Genomic DNA, 16,595 nt, shown 5'->3' on the forward strand with positions numbered 1-16,595 from the left:
TTGGCTTGGGAACCACTCAAGCCTTAACCACTATAACAATAACCACTGGCTTATTTTACAGTTGGCATTATTTTGCATTGGTGATTCAGAAATGCACTCTTCAAGAAGCTGACGTTCTTATAATACCTTATTCTTAGATAAACTTATGAATTTTGTTTTACAGGTTAGGGACTGTCTTCTCTGTTTGGAAAGCATCTAGCACACTTTGGGTGCTACCATAATATAAACATGTGAGAGCCGTATAGTGTGTTCGCTAGATATAATGAAATGCAAGCACAAATAGTGGCTTCATTTAATTAATCAGGTTTTTTTATTCCTGGATAATATAATGTTAGTAGAATAAATGAATAGATTAAGGGGCAATAATATGCATCATTATTCATAACTTGATTCCTTTTCATTATGTTGAGCATTTGTGAAATGAATATTTCAGTACCTGTATCACAAATCTGTTGCACAACTTGATATTCACATAAATATAAATATTGCACTTTTTTTTTTTTTAGTTTTACTTTTTGTCTAGCAGTTTAATGGTGGGATCCACTTACCTGATTCATATACACACCACGAATCATGATCTCAGGCGATATTACATGACATATATAATAAGGAAAAATGTTGAGGTTGCTTTCTGAGTAGACAAAGTGTGAAGCATATAGCAGAGCATGGCTTACTTGCCTTAAATACTCCAGCCAATTACATAAGTTTGCATCAGTACCCATCTGTATGTTACGGAATATCAACTCTATAATACATAGCTAAATTAAAACTTTTTCTGTGAAAAAGATACGTTTGTTACCCGTACAGAAAATTTTCAGAAAGTAGCCAGTATGGAGAGAGCGATATCAAGAGCACAGTAGGTGCATATGAGTGGCTCAGTGTTGAGGTCCATGCCAAGAATATGCATTGCTCCAGTTTGTCTTGTGCGGATGGTTCAGGACCTATAATATGCTTGCAGAGGAAGAGTGATTTTTGGAGGAAAAAATAGGAAACAACCCTTATGAATAATATTGTTGTTATTGTACGTGTAAAAAGGAAAGTTGCTCTAAACCTTTTGCTATATCCAGTAACAGAGAAAAGAGGCATCACAATATCTTATCTAGATCCAAGCTACAATTTTTAACTCACTAGCATCTTAGTATTCTAGAATCTGTGAAAAATACTAAACCATCTGCTTGTTGAAGTTGTTAATGTTATATGTGTCTTGTTAATCTGCAAGAGCATGTCTTCTAATTTGAATAGGCAAATGTTGTCCAAAATATAGTAACTGTATATTAAGGCTAGTTGACATCAACTAGTGAAAAACTTCGAGAAGACTTTGATTTATTTTTTAAAAGCACGACATAAAATGGGTTAACTGATATGGAAAACTTAAATGGGGAATCTTCTACCAATTGGAAGTGTTTCTAGTGGGTCCGCCAGGGATCTGGCATTGGCTCAATGCTAATCAATATTTTTATCGATGTGGAAGAATATATAAAGAAGTTGGTAAAATTTGCAGATGACATAAATTGGTGGAGTGGTAAATAATGGTGGGAATAGATCAGGGTAATGCAGACCAATCTAGATTGCTTGGTAAGGTGGGCTCATTTGAACACTGTGTGTTTGATGCAGCCAAATGCCAGGTCCTACATCTAGGAATAAAGAATGTAGATCCCCCTTAAGATTCAGCAGTGTATCTTGGGGGAGTGAGGGTGGAAAGTGACTCCAAAAAGTATTTAGGGATTTCAGTGGGTAACAAACTGAACATGAACTTACAATGCAATGCTATAGCTAAGAGGACAAGCTTCTTCACATAATGCAGTTAATCATGGAACTTGTTGCCAGGCGATGTTGTGAAGGCCAAAAGAATAACTGGGTTCAAAAAAGAATTAGATGAGTTCATGGAGAATAGGTTCATCAGTAGCTATTAGTCAGGATGTCCAGGGGCACAACCTCATGCTCTGTGTGTGCCTAAATCTCTGACTGCAAGAAGTGGGGTTGGATGACACAGGATGGTTCACTCAATAATTGCTTAGTTCTGTTCATTCCCTCTGAAGCATCTGGCCCTGGCCACTGTTGGAAGACAGGACACTGGACTGGACAGACCATTGGTCTGACCCAGTATGGCCATTCTTTTGTGATCTTTGGCTATATAAGTAGAGGAATAGTGAGTAGGAATAATGAAGTGGTACTGTCCCTATATATGGCATTAGTGGGACCAGTATTGGAAAATGGTCCCAAGTTCTGGTGTCAGCACTTCAAAACTGATTCTGAAAAGTTGGAAAGGGTTCAGAAAAGAGCTAAAAATAGTTTGAGGTCTGCAAAAGATGCCTTACAATCAGACTTAAGTATAATATAGTTAGTTTAGAGAAGGTTAATGGGTGACTTTATCATGGCCTGTAAGTACCTACAAGGGGAAGAGATTTCATAGTAATAGGCTCTTCAATCTATCAGAAGAAGACCTTATGAGTCAATGTTTGGAATCAAAATAAAACAAATTTGAAGTAGAAATAACTTTAACAATGAGGGTAATTAAGAATTGGAACAACTTACCTTTGAATGTGGGCGATTCTCTGTCATTTGTAGTCTTTAAAGCAAAAGTTGGATATTTTTCCATAAAGATGTTGTCACTTGAACAGAAGTTACGGGATCGGATGCAGAAACTATTGGGTGAGATTCTTTGATCTGTTACAGGACATCTGACTAAAAGATCATAAATGGTCTCTTCCTGGCTTGCAATTTATGAAAGCTGCTGATTTCTTTTCACTTTGATGAGGACATTTATAAATACAGATTTTTTTTAACACTTGTAATAAGTGACTTTGATTTACAAATTCAGCAATTCATAAGTGGGGTATATCTGGTTCTAGGATGGGGTAATAACTTCACTTCTAATGCTCTTACATTTTCAGTTTTCTAATAATGGAGTACTGTATTCTGCAAACTAAAAAAGAATTGCATTTTTTTTTTTTTAACAGCCTCCTGAAAAAGAAGGTGGCCTACCACGTCATGTTGGTAATAAAACAGAATGTGCCTTGCTGGGATTGCTTCTGGATTTAAAACGAGATTATCAGGATGTAAGAAATGAAATACCAGAAGAAGCACTGTACAAAGTATACACCTTCAACTCAGTCAGAAAATCAATGAGTACAGTGTTAAAAAATTCTGATGGCAGTTTTCGGATATTCAGCAAGGGTGCCTCTGAGATAGTTCTTAAAAAGTAAGATTAATGCAACTCTTGGATTACTATCTCTAGTAGACTTTTTTAAAATGTTATGTATATGTAATTGACAGATGAATCAGATAATCTTTTTATCTTCCTATTTGAGAACAGTAAAACTGTTAAACTATACCATACAAAAGTACAGGCTCTTCTATGTATTGGCTGCCACCAATGCAGGTTTGGGGATATACTCCTTTCTCCTGTTAGTCAAGAAAGTGACAACCAACTGTAACAAAGACTTATTTCCTACTTCCCTGAGAGCTGCTCTTACTATATTTTGCCTTTTTCACACAACTGCTTTTTCCTATTTCAGTGAAGCAGGAAAACAGTAAACTAGGTTTCTTTTCCTTTTCCTTCCCTATAATCACATTGCAGAAGAAGGAAAACTTGCATAAAAGCTGAAGTGTGGTGCAGGCAATGGCACGCTTCCTCTTATGTCTAAGCAACCTCTGAATCTGCTTTTGAGACGGGAAGCAGGTAAGTGGGCAGAGCAGAAGGCTAGTCACAACCACAGTGTTATGGATTTAGGCTCAAGCAAAGTGGAAACTCTCTAGATGTGAGACGATTGCCCCAAAATTCTCAAAATGCTTGCTAGACAGAAATAGAACCAACAAACCATTACAACCCCCCCACTGAAGGGAAGTTTCAACCACCAGCCTGAGAACAATTATGTATTCCTTTTACAAAATAAATAAAGCCTCTCTGAAACTGAAGACAGGCTTCCCTTCTTCCATTCTGTGTGTCAGTGATTTTGTTGCAGGTGCATCAGCCCTCTCATCAGTTGTCCTCATTCTTCCCTGGACAGTGTCAGAAGAGGTGAGAAGTGAATGGGACCAGAAAGCAAGTTCACTTTGACATTCATGCGCCTGAGAAATTCCTCACCCTACTTTTAGATCATTGGATGTCTTGACACTAGTTGGTTGCTATGCGTCGTGTTTCCCACCCAGCTGTGAACAGCTGACACGGGCAATGGCCAACTTTCTAGGGAAAGATCGTGCCTCTTGTCAGGCATAGATCCAGAACATGACATCAGCCCAGTTAAGCCTTCCGAGGATAAGAATAAACAAAAGTTAGGCCCCCTATATCAAGTGTGAAAGTTCTGATTCAGTCATGATAGTTGATTGAGTTCACTGCTCTAAACGTTAAGTTTCTGTGACCAAAAGGAAACTACTCCCTCATGCTTGGCAGCTAATGCCCCAAAACTAAGATGATTTTTCTGATCTGTTTTGTTTCCTCTGCATCAGTTTCAGCATCTAGTGATAATGTAACTGACCAGCTAACTCATAGGATTTTAAAGCTGTATCCACAACTCTAGGATTCAGACTTTTCCCAAGCAGATGTCAGTCTGAAGAAACTCTTCTGTCCTTCAAGAGGCATGCAGAACCTGACCTGTGTAGGATCTCTTTGGGATTTTTCCTTGAGATGTGGAGTTCTTAATCTTCCATGGAGGAATGGGAAAACTTGAGCCATTCTCCAGAAAGAGAGAGCCAGGTTGCCAAAACTAGACTGAGATCCTGTCTCCTTGAAAAGAAAGCAGTCTGTTACCAGAACTAGTTTTATTCTCTAGTATCTGCTAGAGCATTTTTAAAAGCTTGTGTATATATAATGGACCTGTATCATATCCTCACTGTCTTATCAGGGCTTGATCCAGGAGAAAGTGTCAGGGAGCTGTTGCAAACTACAAATTTTATCCTGTTGGACTGGTAGTGAACAATGCTCCTAGATCAAACTGGTCAACATGGGCATTCTTGTAGGTAGATCAGTAATCTCTTACTACTGAAAGATAAAACTGAAATCCTTCCTCCTCTCTCTATATTTTAGTGTGTCAATAGCTAGAAGTAAATTCTGTGTTTCTCTGGTCACTTCGGCACAATGTGGATGTAGCCATTGACACAGGTTTGTTCCACACATTGATTTCAAGCTAAATTTCATCTACAGAGTATCACAAATCATGACTACCTAATTTCTGACAGTTAAAATGTTCTCTGGCCTCATTCTTTCCATGTTGGACAATTTAAATAGTCTCTCCACTAGAGTACTAGGACCTACCCTTATCCAGATTTAAACAGTGTGGCTCTTTTTTCATTCCTGGTTTTTTTTTTCATGAGCTTCTGTTCTACGTGCCAAATTGGAAGTAGGGTTGGAACCTCTGGCCGGGGTGGGAGAGAGGGAACATGAAAACTTAGATGGAATTGGAAGTTACCTGAGTAGCTGAAAACCTAGAATTACTCCACAGTCTTGTGAAAAGTAACAGAAGAAAATAGCAGGTAAGGAAATCTATCTAGTATGCCAGAATAATACTGTAAGTAATCTCTGGATTATTATTTTTTTGGTAACTACTTAACCAGTGACTTCCCAACTCCATCCACCTTGCTCTTTCTATAAGTATTAGCAGGAGCTTGATTCCCTCATCACCTCCTTAAATATTTTTAAGACCTTTCTTGGAAGGTAAGGAAAATCATAAATTTTTATCGACTTAAACATTTTATCTTATGGCATTGTGAATTTGTGATTTGAATGTTTCATAGCTTTTGTTTAAGTAATAAAATTTTGCCAATATTTAAATATACAACAGTTGTGCATCTTTCCTTCTTCACCTTGCTTCTAGCCTCAACAAGTCTTGAGGTAGTTAGTGAATGTTCTGTTTGTTGACAAGTATTGAGTTAAATGTGTAGTTTGTTAGACCTTAGCCTTTTAGGAAAATAACATAGTTTTCAAATATGCTTTTTGGGACACCTGAAATTCAGATTTTGGCTGCAATGGGGGTAGGGAATTGTTGAGTCATTTGGTACTTTAGAATGTTGTATGTAATAAAGATGCTTTTTAAGTATTAAGTCATACTTATGCTTCTGGAGTTAGTGTATATTTATTGTACTGTATTGTAATGCAGTTGAGATGCATATTTGAAGTCTTAAGTGGATTTTTTTTTATAGTGCTTTGCTGGTTGAGGAGGAAGCACGTTTATTTTTGTATTTCCTGACAATGAGAAATCAAACTCTTCTACTGTCAGAAATACACCTAACATTTCTTTCCTCACTAGTCAGATCCTCTAAACTTCTTTCTGAAAGAAATTACCTGCTGATTTTAAAACCACTAGGAGTCCTTGTGGCACCTAAGAGACTAACAAATGAATTTGGGCATGAGCTTTCGTGGGCTAAAACCCACTTCATCAGATGCATGGAGTAGAAAATACACTCCATGCATCTGATGAAGTGGGTTTTAGCCCACGAAAGCTTATGCCCAAATTTGTTAGGGTCTAAGGTGCCACAAGGACTCCTCATTCTTTTTGCTGATACAGACTAATATGGCTACTACTCTGAAACCTGCTGATTTTAGTGAATGTTTTTTACTATATCATTTGGATCAGTTTGTGCTATATTATAATATTTCAAGAGATCAAGGAATAAACCTATGAAGTGATAAACTGCTTTTGAGCTATTGTAATACTTTCCTTTGTAGTCTAACTAAAGAGAACTTGCAGTTCAGTTAACAGATTGTTGGCACTGTCTTACTTGTTGCAGGTAGGGAGAGGTCACTTGTTCACTGCTAAATGTTTATCAACTCACTACCAACTTTTCTGGAAATCCTGAGAATATATACAGACCGTTCAAAACACAAGGGCACCCAGGGCATGGGAGAGGGTATAACTTGAACACAAGAAAAACCATGTAGTTGTAAAGTTCAGACTTGCAAAAATAATAGATCTGAAGCTAATATTAGAAATATAATTTTTATAAAAACCTCTATGAAAATCACTGCAGTTTGGTCTGATAACTGCCTGGAAGACATTTTGGTGTTAGACCAAATTAAGTACCACATACATTGATAAGCACAATTGATTTAAATCCTACTCCTATACCAGCTGAAACATTGGACCTTGGTTCTCATATTGCTCAAGAGCTAGATTTCTTAATGCTCACTCTGACCAGCTGAGTCTATCTAAATACCAGTTTAGAAAGGTTTCATTCTTTGAAGGTAATGTTAGTTCATGCACACTCTCACCCACCATAACTGCTGCTGCTTTTGGGCATTGTTTTGTGCTGTGGAGCACCCCACTGTCAATCTCTCACTGAACACAGAAGTACAACACAGACAGACAGATGTATTAACTTTCAATTTATGCCATTTTAAGTGCCTGCAAAATATAGTACTTACATGGGGCTGGGGAGTTAATGTGAGGTTGACACCACCTTCCTTGGCCTTTTGGAGGGACTCAAAAACATTTTCCTTTGAGAAAAATGATTAGTTATGCCTGAGAGCATTACAATTTCATTTTATCAGGAGTTTAAGTATGTGGTTCTGAATCTTACTGTAAACTAAATACTTTGTCTTTGGTATTTATTCACCCCTTCCATTCTTTTTTTAGGTGCTTCAAAATATTGAGTGCTAATGGTGAACCAAAGGCATTCAGACCTAGGGACCGTGATGATATTATAAAAACTGTGATTGAACCTATGGCCTCTGAGGGACTCAGAACTATATGTCTAGCATTCAGAGACTTCCCAGCAGGAGAACCTGAGCCAGAGTGGGATAATGAAAATGATATTGTCACTGGTCTTACATGCATTGCTGTTGTAGGGATTGAAGATCCTGTGAGGCCTGAGGTAGGAAGAACTGTGAATTCATTGTAACTGTTAAACTGTATTTTTGGTAAAATAAATCTTCACCTATATCAGTTTGTTAGGCTTCTGGATTCCTGACATTCTTTATAGGACTGTTCGCCAAAAGAGATTCTCATTTATATACAGTGCTTAAGACTTGATGTTGCTTATGTGATAAAAGGTGATCCAGGAACCTAGTGGAAGTGTCATAGATGTAGACTATAAATATAGAATAATTAAGACTTTCATATTGCTAGTGTCTTCTTGGAGCCCTCTACAATGACCTAGAAGGCAAATGAAACAGTCAGTAAGCACTCAGTAGTAAAGAATGCGTTCACAAACTTGGACATTAGAAACAACATTATTTAGGAACAAATAATATTGGCCATTGTATTCTGTATCTCCTTTTTTAAAAAAAGCTTTTTATAGGGTCTCAATCACCAGAGGTAAGGAAAGAAGACATCTCCTATGTAGATCTTTTCAGGAGAACAGTTCCTCTTCACAATGCATTTAAGTATAAGCAATAGGTATAAGAACAAATCCCAAGGTGGGATTTGAGTCCAATCATCTGGTTGAAAAGTGAGCACTACCAACTGTAGCATACTGACAATTAGAAACAATGGGGAAATCATAAAACACGCAGAGAATAAAATACTGGTATTTGTTTTTGTAAACCTTAACACCAGAGCTTACTAACGTGGCATGAGGCTCTTTGCAGATGCTTAAGGTATAAGATTTATTTCATAGCAGTGCAATAATGGTCACTTGCGGGTATCCAACAGAAGAGGCCCTTTAAGTGATAACTAAAGAAAACAAATGTATTTGAAAATTAAATTTTATGGGGAAAAGAAGTCTGTGGATGGACATGTGGATTATTGATGTTAGAACACCAACTTTGGTTGGGTCAGCTGTTGGGGATTGAACAAAGAACCTTGATCTGAAGGACCTCTACTACTTGAGGCAAAGGCCATTATCTCAGAGGCCGTGGAATACTTGTAAGCTTCTTTATGCAGTCCAGCACTAGAGGTGGCCATATAGTCACATTGTGTTACTATGGGTTATGTCAAGAATACAGTGCATCTTTTTTCAGTAGTAGAATTTGGCCCTCCAAATTCCTATTACTGTAATCACCCATTACTTTATTTGGTGGTGCTAGGACAAGTACTAGGCAATCAACATGAAAACTACAATAACAAGTTGTTGTGTTTTTTTTTTTTTGCATAAACAGGTGCCAGATGCAATAAAAAAATGTCAGCGTGCTGGTATAACTGTGCGTATGGTCACTGGTGATAACATTAACACTGCTCGTGCTATTGCTTCAAAATGTGGCATTTTGAATCCTGGTGAAGACTTCATATGTCTAGAGGGCAAAGACTTCAACAGACGAATACGTAATGAAAAAGGAGAGGTGAGTCTGTTTTTTCAGTAGGTTTGTATTTGTCTTTTTTAGTGTTTTACTTGTACAGTATAACTAGTCTGCATTCTTTGTACAGATAGAGCAAGAGCGAATAGATAAGATTTGGCCAAAGCTTCGTGTGCTTGCAAGATCTTCACCCACTGACAAACACACATTGGTAAAAGGTAAAGCGTATGTTCATTTAATATTTAAAAAATTCAAAATGCAAGTTTTACTGGACTCAGGCTTTTTAAAAAACTAAATTAGGCTTGCCCATTGTATCTGTTAAAATTTGATGAGCTCAGTACTTGAGGTCATGTCTCACATCCCAGTCCTTTCACCTAAGGCCCATCTTACCCAAGTATTGTGCATAAACACAGAGCACTACAGTCAGGTTGTCCCACAGACTTGTAATTACCAATGCTGAAATTCAAATCTTTGTGTGCTTTCATTTTAGGTATAATTGACAGCACTGTCACAGAGCAGAGACAAGTTGTAGCTGTAACTGGAGATGGTACTAATGATGGTCCAGCATTGAAGAAAGCAGATGTTGGCTTTGCCATGGTATGGACTCTAGTCTCTTTACTTTCAGTGTTTAAAAACTAACTTTGGTTTTTTTAGCCCTTTTTAGCTAAAGCATGTGAGTGTCATATGTGAATTGACAAAGCTGAACAAATTTGCTTGTAGCTTGGTAGCCCACTGAGCTACCAAAAGTAGGATTGACAGCTACCGCTTCCCACACTTTTTTTTTTTTTTTTTTAATTTTCTTCAGATTTCCTTACCTTTCAACCTAAGGTTCAGGTTTTCAGCTGTAGAGAATGGCGATGCATTCTTGTGTCATAAGATGCTGAATGGAATCTACTTAAAAGCATACGTCTCCAATCAGTTCTAATAATTGCAAATCAAGCTGTTTTTATGCAGACATTTATTGCTACCTCTTCTGCTCCTTTTGTCATGAAATTCAGTGGTATTGTAATTTGATGCTTGTCAAGGTGCCTAAAATGAGATCAGTTGCAACACACTGATCAAATTGTTTTCTATAGAAATAATCTTCGATCAACAACATAGCCTGTTGCAGCTTTGACTGGAAGAAAAAAATCATTTCTAAAATTTACCAAGGATATTTTCCTCCAGTACTTCAATGATCTCTGCTTTATAATTTTATCTAAAGTTGACCTGTTAGAGGTGAAAAGTTAAATGAGTTTTGTGAGGAACTGGAAGCTCTGAGGGTCCAAAAAGTATCAGATACAAAGGATGTTGGGTCTTTAGTCAGAGCAGTGTTTTGTATATCCCATGGCCCACTGCATGTGGAGGCACCCTCAAAGAACAGAGACCAGGTCTTTGGCCACAGATTCCCTCCAAGATTCTCTTTCTAAAAGATGTGCTCTAATCCAAACAAGAATTATTTCAGGGCAGTTCTATGAGCCAGCATTATGCAGAAGGTCAGACTAGATGATCAGTTGTCCCTTCTGGCCTTAAAATCTATGTATAAGCTATGATTGATAGAGGATTGTGGAAACTTGAACACTGAACTTTCAAAATCCTCTTGTCCAAGTGACCATATGCATCAGACCTTGACTGGGAGATAATATAGAGAGTTTCTATACTTGGTGAGCTGCTTCCCTATAGTAGTCCAAGCTTTAGAAACTTCCAGAAAACAAATACATTTGTGATGCACCAGGTGGGGATTTGAGGTACTGTCCCAAAACTGTGGTCTGATTTGAATCAGTTGGACCACAGCATCAACAAAAAAGGAAAAAGAGATCTTCCTCTGTTGGGAAAGCTTGAAGTGTGGGACTGGGCAGTATCTTGCCAGGTACTTGTACTATCCAGTTTCCTAGTGCAAAAGGAAGATAGGCTTACCCATTGAGTCATACTGCATTACAATTGCTTGATCTTACTGAGTGGGAATGCACTAAATTGTTGGCTTTCTATGTATGCTAACCTTAAAGAATGGAGAGGACATATGGGATACATGATCCTGATAATCCCACAGTATTAAAGACTAATTTTGTTTCCACTTATATTGGCCATTGAAATCTCCAGTATAGTTGGACCCTTTCTTTTCAACTGTGATCATCCAAATCCAGGCATCTCTTCATACTAGAATCTGGTAACTGTACCTGTCTGGCTAGATCCTGAGAGGGTAGAGAGCGGCTGGATTGCAACCTTACATTCTCCAAGATGAATTTTCCATAGCTTACTAATAAATTCCAAGCCTGTTTTGATTCAGATATTAATTTTGGACTGAATGTCTCAGGATTAGCTAATGTAGGTAAAACTCCATATCATATGTCTATCGCAGGTTACTGATTGGAATTCATTACTACCTGATGGATGTTTAATCTACTTGATGAGTTTGGTCTCAGTCCCCAGTTGGCTGACTACATGACACCCAAGGCTGCTTTTCAGAAACAGGAGCTGAAGAGTTGGGCTCCCAAATCCATTTTTAATTTTAGCTCTGACTAATATTATAAATAGAGGCCCTCGTTGATGAAAAGGAATAAGGATTTGAATGGGAAGGGAGACTGAACTAATTCTTTCACTCCTCGAGGTGGGCCTGCTTGTCAGGTTTGAGGAACAATGATGACGCCGTAAGGAGAAGCTTGCATTACTTCATGTTGTACTTCTGTGGATAAACCAAAAAGAGTTACTTTCTAGGACTTCCAGTTGATACCCTTTGACTAAAACTGTTAATGTGCTAAAAGATAAAATAACTTCATATGATTATATGAAACCACTTGATTATTTTCTATGTCTGGGATTAACATCCTTCTTTATTTGGCACCTATTTCATCTTTCCTTGGACATTTTTCTAGCTTCTAATTTATGTTCAGTTATTTATTAACCAATTTTATTTTTAACTAATTTAAATTAACTTTCACATTACGAAGACCATTCATCTTACATTACTTAATGTAAGATAAATTCACTGTTCCAAAGTCTTACAAGAGAGGCATGGAATTGCAGTTGAGTAAGGCTGTGGAGAATGAGTGGATTCCTGTAATTAGAATGCACTAGATCAGGGGTGGGCAAACTACGGCCTGTGGGCTGGATGCGGCCCATCAGAGCTTTGGATCCAGCCCACAGGATTGCCACCCTTTGGCACCACGAGCCCTGCACCGCTTCCGGGAGCAGCACGGGGCCAGGGCAAGCAGGCAGGGAGCCTGCCCGGGCCCTGGTGCATGCCGCTGCCACCCCAGAGTTGCTCCAGATAAGCGGCGCCGGACCGGAGCCCTCATCCCAAACCCCTCCTGCACCCCGCACCCCAACTCCCTGCCCTGAGCCCCCTGCCTGCACCCCAACCCCCTGCTGCACAGGACCGTACTACTAGAAAGGGTCCAACTATACTATACTTCAGCCGTTTCAACCAACTATGCTGGTTGGGGAGCCACATAAGCTTAGATAATAAATGTCTGTGTGGTGTCTCATTATTGAGAAAATACACAGACAAGTCTGTCATTTTGTGTAATTATTTCACCGTTTTATACTCTTTAGAAAACGAGAACAGAAAGTGTCTGCTCTGATTGAGACTTAGTGTAGTTATGTTTTACCTGTGCAGCACCTTTAGAGAGGCTCCTTTAAATATTACCACATCATAGATGGATTACAGCACACCTAAGCTGCTAAACTATAGTTTATATTTCTGAGAGATACTTTACAGGGACAGTTTTACAATGAGGATGGCAGAGCATGAATAGTACTTAAGACACTGTCATGATTTTGCTATAACTTATCAGGAGAAGCACTGTGGAGCATGAATCTCTAGCACAGTGAGGATTTTTTTTTTCAATGTTACCAATCCATTGCCAACAAATAATGAATGAAATAAAAAAGACACGAAGTTTAAAGATTCTGGCTTTCACTAAAACAGCAACTGATTGCTATCTTGATATTTGTGCTGGTATACATGGTAGCAAACAGACTGCTCCAGTAATAAAGCATTTAGTAAAGATAATCTGAGAGCATAAGTTAACTGGGCAGTGAAATAAAACTTTGATGGGAAAACTACCTTAACTTTTATAATTTCTGTATTGGATTGCCCAAGCTATTCACCTGCTTAAAACAATAAATAAAAAATAACTGTTTCTTCAATGCAGATACATGTGGCTTTTTTTAACTATGTCAGGAGGTCAGGTTTATCTAATGGTTCAAATTAAAAACTGAAGAGATGCTTAAACTAAACAAAAGGATGATTTATTGTTTGAGCACATAAGAGCTTAATCTGATTAAGCATATGAAATGTGTTTATCCCTTGGTACCTGCCTCAGTAAAGTACTACTTCAACTTTTGTATCTTATTGTTAATTTTAAATACGTATCAACTTCGGTGTCTTTAACTTGTTAGAATTTCAGTCTTGCATTTCAATTTTGCACGTCTTCAGACCTTTAAGAAACAATGACTTTTGTTCTCCAAAAGTGAGTTTATTGTATGCCTAATATTCTAGTATATTGTACTTTTCCTTAATTGAAAGTTGTGTAGTAGAAATGTAATTATTATGCTAAATATGCTAGATAGCAGTTATTCCTGCTGTTTTGATTCAGTTGTCCTATGTATGTTCTTCCTAACAGGGTATTGCTGGAACAGATGTAGCTAAAGAAGCTTCTGATATTATTCTCACAGATGATAACTTCACAAGCATTGTTAAAGCAGTTATGTGGGGACGAAATGTTTATGACAGTATCTCCAAATTTCTTCAGTTCCAGCTTACTGTCAATGTCGTAGCAGTAATTGTTGCTTTCACAGGAGCATGTATTACACAAGTAGGTACTGGTGGTAGTTAGTTTCAACTAATTTAAGATTTGAAAACATGTGCTTCTTTAACTCTTGCATACGGAAATCTTTTCAAAGTCACCATTTTGTATGCTGTCCTAAAGAATGTACTGCTCTTCAAAGCAATACACCAAATTTCCATGTAGGAAATGTTTTTTTTTTAATGGCTGCAACTTGTTCATTTCTAGGATATTTATTGTGTTATCTATTAGGAAACATATCCTTTTTATAGGATTCTCCACTTAAAGCTGTGCAGATGTTGTGGGTAAATCTCATAATGGACACATTAGCATCTCTTGCTCTGGCAACGGAACCACCTACCGAATCTCTCTTGCTGCGGAAACCTTATGGTAGAAATAAACCTTTGATCTCACGCACAATGATGAAGAATATTTTGGGTCATGCAGTCTATCAACTTGTGGTAGTCTTTACACTCCTGTTTGCTGGTAAGAGTATTATAAAAGCTTTGCTCATTTTCTAGAAGTTAAAACTAATTTATGATGGCATTTCAATCTTAGTCATGTTAACCCTGACCTTTTTAATATTTTGATTCTAATTGTGTATCTTTTTGTTAATTCATGATACTGAAATGTCTTATTACACAGGTGAAAAAATTTTCGATATTGATAGTGGGCGAAATGCACCTCTGCACGCTCCTCCTTCGGAGCACTACACTATTGTTTTCAACACATTTGTGATGATGCAACTTTTTAATGAAATCAATGCCCGGAAAATCCATGGTGAAAGAAATGTTTTTGAAGGAATCTTCAACAATGCTATCTTCTGTATTATTGTTCTGGGCACGTTTATTGTGCAGGTAGGTAATTGAAGATTTTAGTTAAATATTGTTAGTCACATTTAATTTATTTGCTGCTGGTGAAGCTGCACTTAAAAGCCTTTTGTAGTGATAATCAAGGTGGGCCATTTCCAGCAGTTGACAAGAGCGTCTGAGGAACAGTGCGGGGGAATAAACATGGGGAAATAGTTTTACTTTGTGTAATGACACATCCACTCCCAGTCTTTATTCAAGCCTAAGTTAGTTGTATCCAGTTTGCAAATTAATTCCAATTCAGCAGTCTCTCGTTGGAGTCTGTTTTTGAAGTTTTTTTGTTGAAGAATTGCCACTTTTAGGTCTGTAATCGAGTGACCAAAGAGATTGAAGTGTTCTCCGACTGGTTTTTGAATGTTATAATTCTTGACGTCTGATTTGTGTCCATTTACTCTTTTACATAGAGACTGTCCAGTTTGGTCAGCGTACATGGCAAAGGGGCATTGCTGGCACATGATGGCACATATTACATTGGTAGATGTGCAGGTGAATGAGCCTCTGATAGTGTGGCTGATGTGATTAGGCCCTATGATGGTGTCCCCGGAATAGATATGTGGACACAGTTGGCAACAGGCTTTATTGCAAGGATAGGTTCCTGGGTTATTGGTTTTGTTGTGTGGTTGCTGGTGAGTATTTGCTTCAGGTTGGGGGGCTGTCTGTAAGCAAGGACTGGCCTGTCTCCCAAGATTTGTGAGAGTGATGGGTCGTCCTTCAGGATAGGTTGTATATCCTTGATGCGTTGGAGAGGTTTTAGTTGGGGGCTGAAGGTGACGGCTAGTGGCGTTCTGTTATTTTCTTTGTTAGGCCTGTCCTGTAGTAGGTAACTTCTGGGTACTCTTCTGGCTCTGTCAATCTGTTTGTTCACTTCAGCAGGTGGGTACTGTAGTTGTAAGAATGCTTGATAGAGACCTTGTAGGTGTTTGTCTCTGTCTGAGGGGTTGGAGCAAATGCGGTTGTATCGCAGAGCTTGGCTGTAGACAATGGGTCGTGTGGTATGGTCTGGATGAAAGCTGGAGGCATGTAGGTAGGCATAGCAGTCAGTAGGTTTCCGGTATAGGGTGGTGTTTATGTGACCATTGCTTATTAGCACCGTAGTGTCCAGGAAGAGGATCTCTTGTGTGGACTGGTCCAGTCTGAGGTTGATAGTGGGATGGAAATTGTTGAAATCATGGTGGAATTCCTCAAGGGCTTCTTTTCCATGGGTCAGGCCAAGTAATTCTAGTATCTTTCAGCTTCACACGTGAATGACAACTTAACTATGTTCTCTGGACTCTTAAATTTTTGGTTTCACATTTGTTTCTAACAGGTCCTTTTTTATGGTGGTGGTTCATCAGGAAAACTAGAAATGTACTGAAACATATATCTAATACTATGCTATGTTTGACATAACATTTAACTGCCAAGTATAAAATAGCCACTTAGCCATGCCAAGACACACCCACACCTTTAAGATTGTTTTACCTGAAAACTTGAAATTCCATAAAATTAGGACACAAGGAAGCACTGTGATTTAGAGACAGGAACACAGGAATAGGATCAAGGAACTTGAGAATTCAAATCCTGGCTCTTATACTTGATTTGCTCTATAACTCTGGACAGGTTACTTCACTTCTCTATCCTTCCAATCTATAAAATAGGGCTAAGACTAACCTACCTCAAAGGTGTTTTTTAAAGCTTGTTTATGCATCGCTTTGCAAATGTAAAGTACTCTACAGAAACTGTAACATATTGAAACTCTGATACAGCATCGTGAAGCAAAGGATTTATCCCTACTTGTCAGCTAGATAAAAC

The 16,595-nt window shown here is 38.1% G+C and overlaps 1 protein-coding gene across 8 annotated transcripts in view; it reads left to right on the forward strand.

Moving 5' to 3' along the window:
* The window catches only part of ATP2B1 (ATPase plasma membrane Ca2+ transporting 1), a 126,750-nt gene that overhangs the window by 93,690 nt on the left and 16,465 nt on the right, over nt 1-16,595 (forward strand). For all 8 annotated transcript variants that reach the window (XM_048835616.2, XM_048835608.2, XM_048835615.2 and 5 more), the window contains exons 11-18: nt 2,961-3,202; nt 7,572-7,809; nt 9,035-9,214; nt 9,300-9,387; nt 9,660-9,766; nt 13,774-13,965; nt 14,208-14,421; nt 14,581-14,792. In XM_048835616.2, the coding sequence (XP_048691573.1) occupies nt 2,961-3,202; nt 7,572-7,809; nt 9,035-9,214; nt 9,300-9,387; nt 9,660-9,766; nt 13,774-13,965; nt 14,208-14,421; nt 14,581-14,792 (1,473 nt within the window). The remainder of the gene's footprint in view (nt 1-2,960; nt 3,203-7,571; nt 7,810-9,034; nt 9,215-9,299; nt 9,388-9,659; nt 9,767-13,773; nt 13,966-14,207; nt 14,422-14,580; nt 14,793-16,595) is intronic.

Source organism: Caretta caretta, chromosome 1 (assembly GCF_965140235.1).
Source record: "Caretta caretta isolate rCarCar2 chromosome 1, rCarCar1.hap1, whole genome shotgun sequence".
Taxonomy (NCBI): Eukaryota; Metazoa; Chordata; order Testudines; family Cheloniidae; genus Caretta; species Caretta caretta.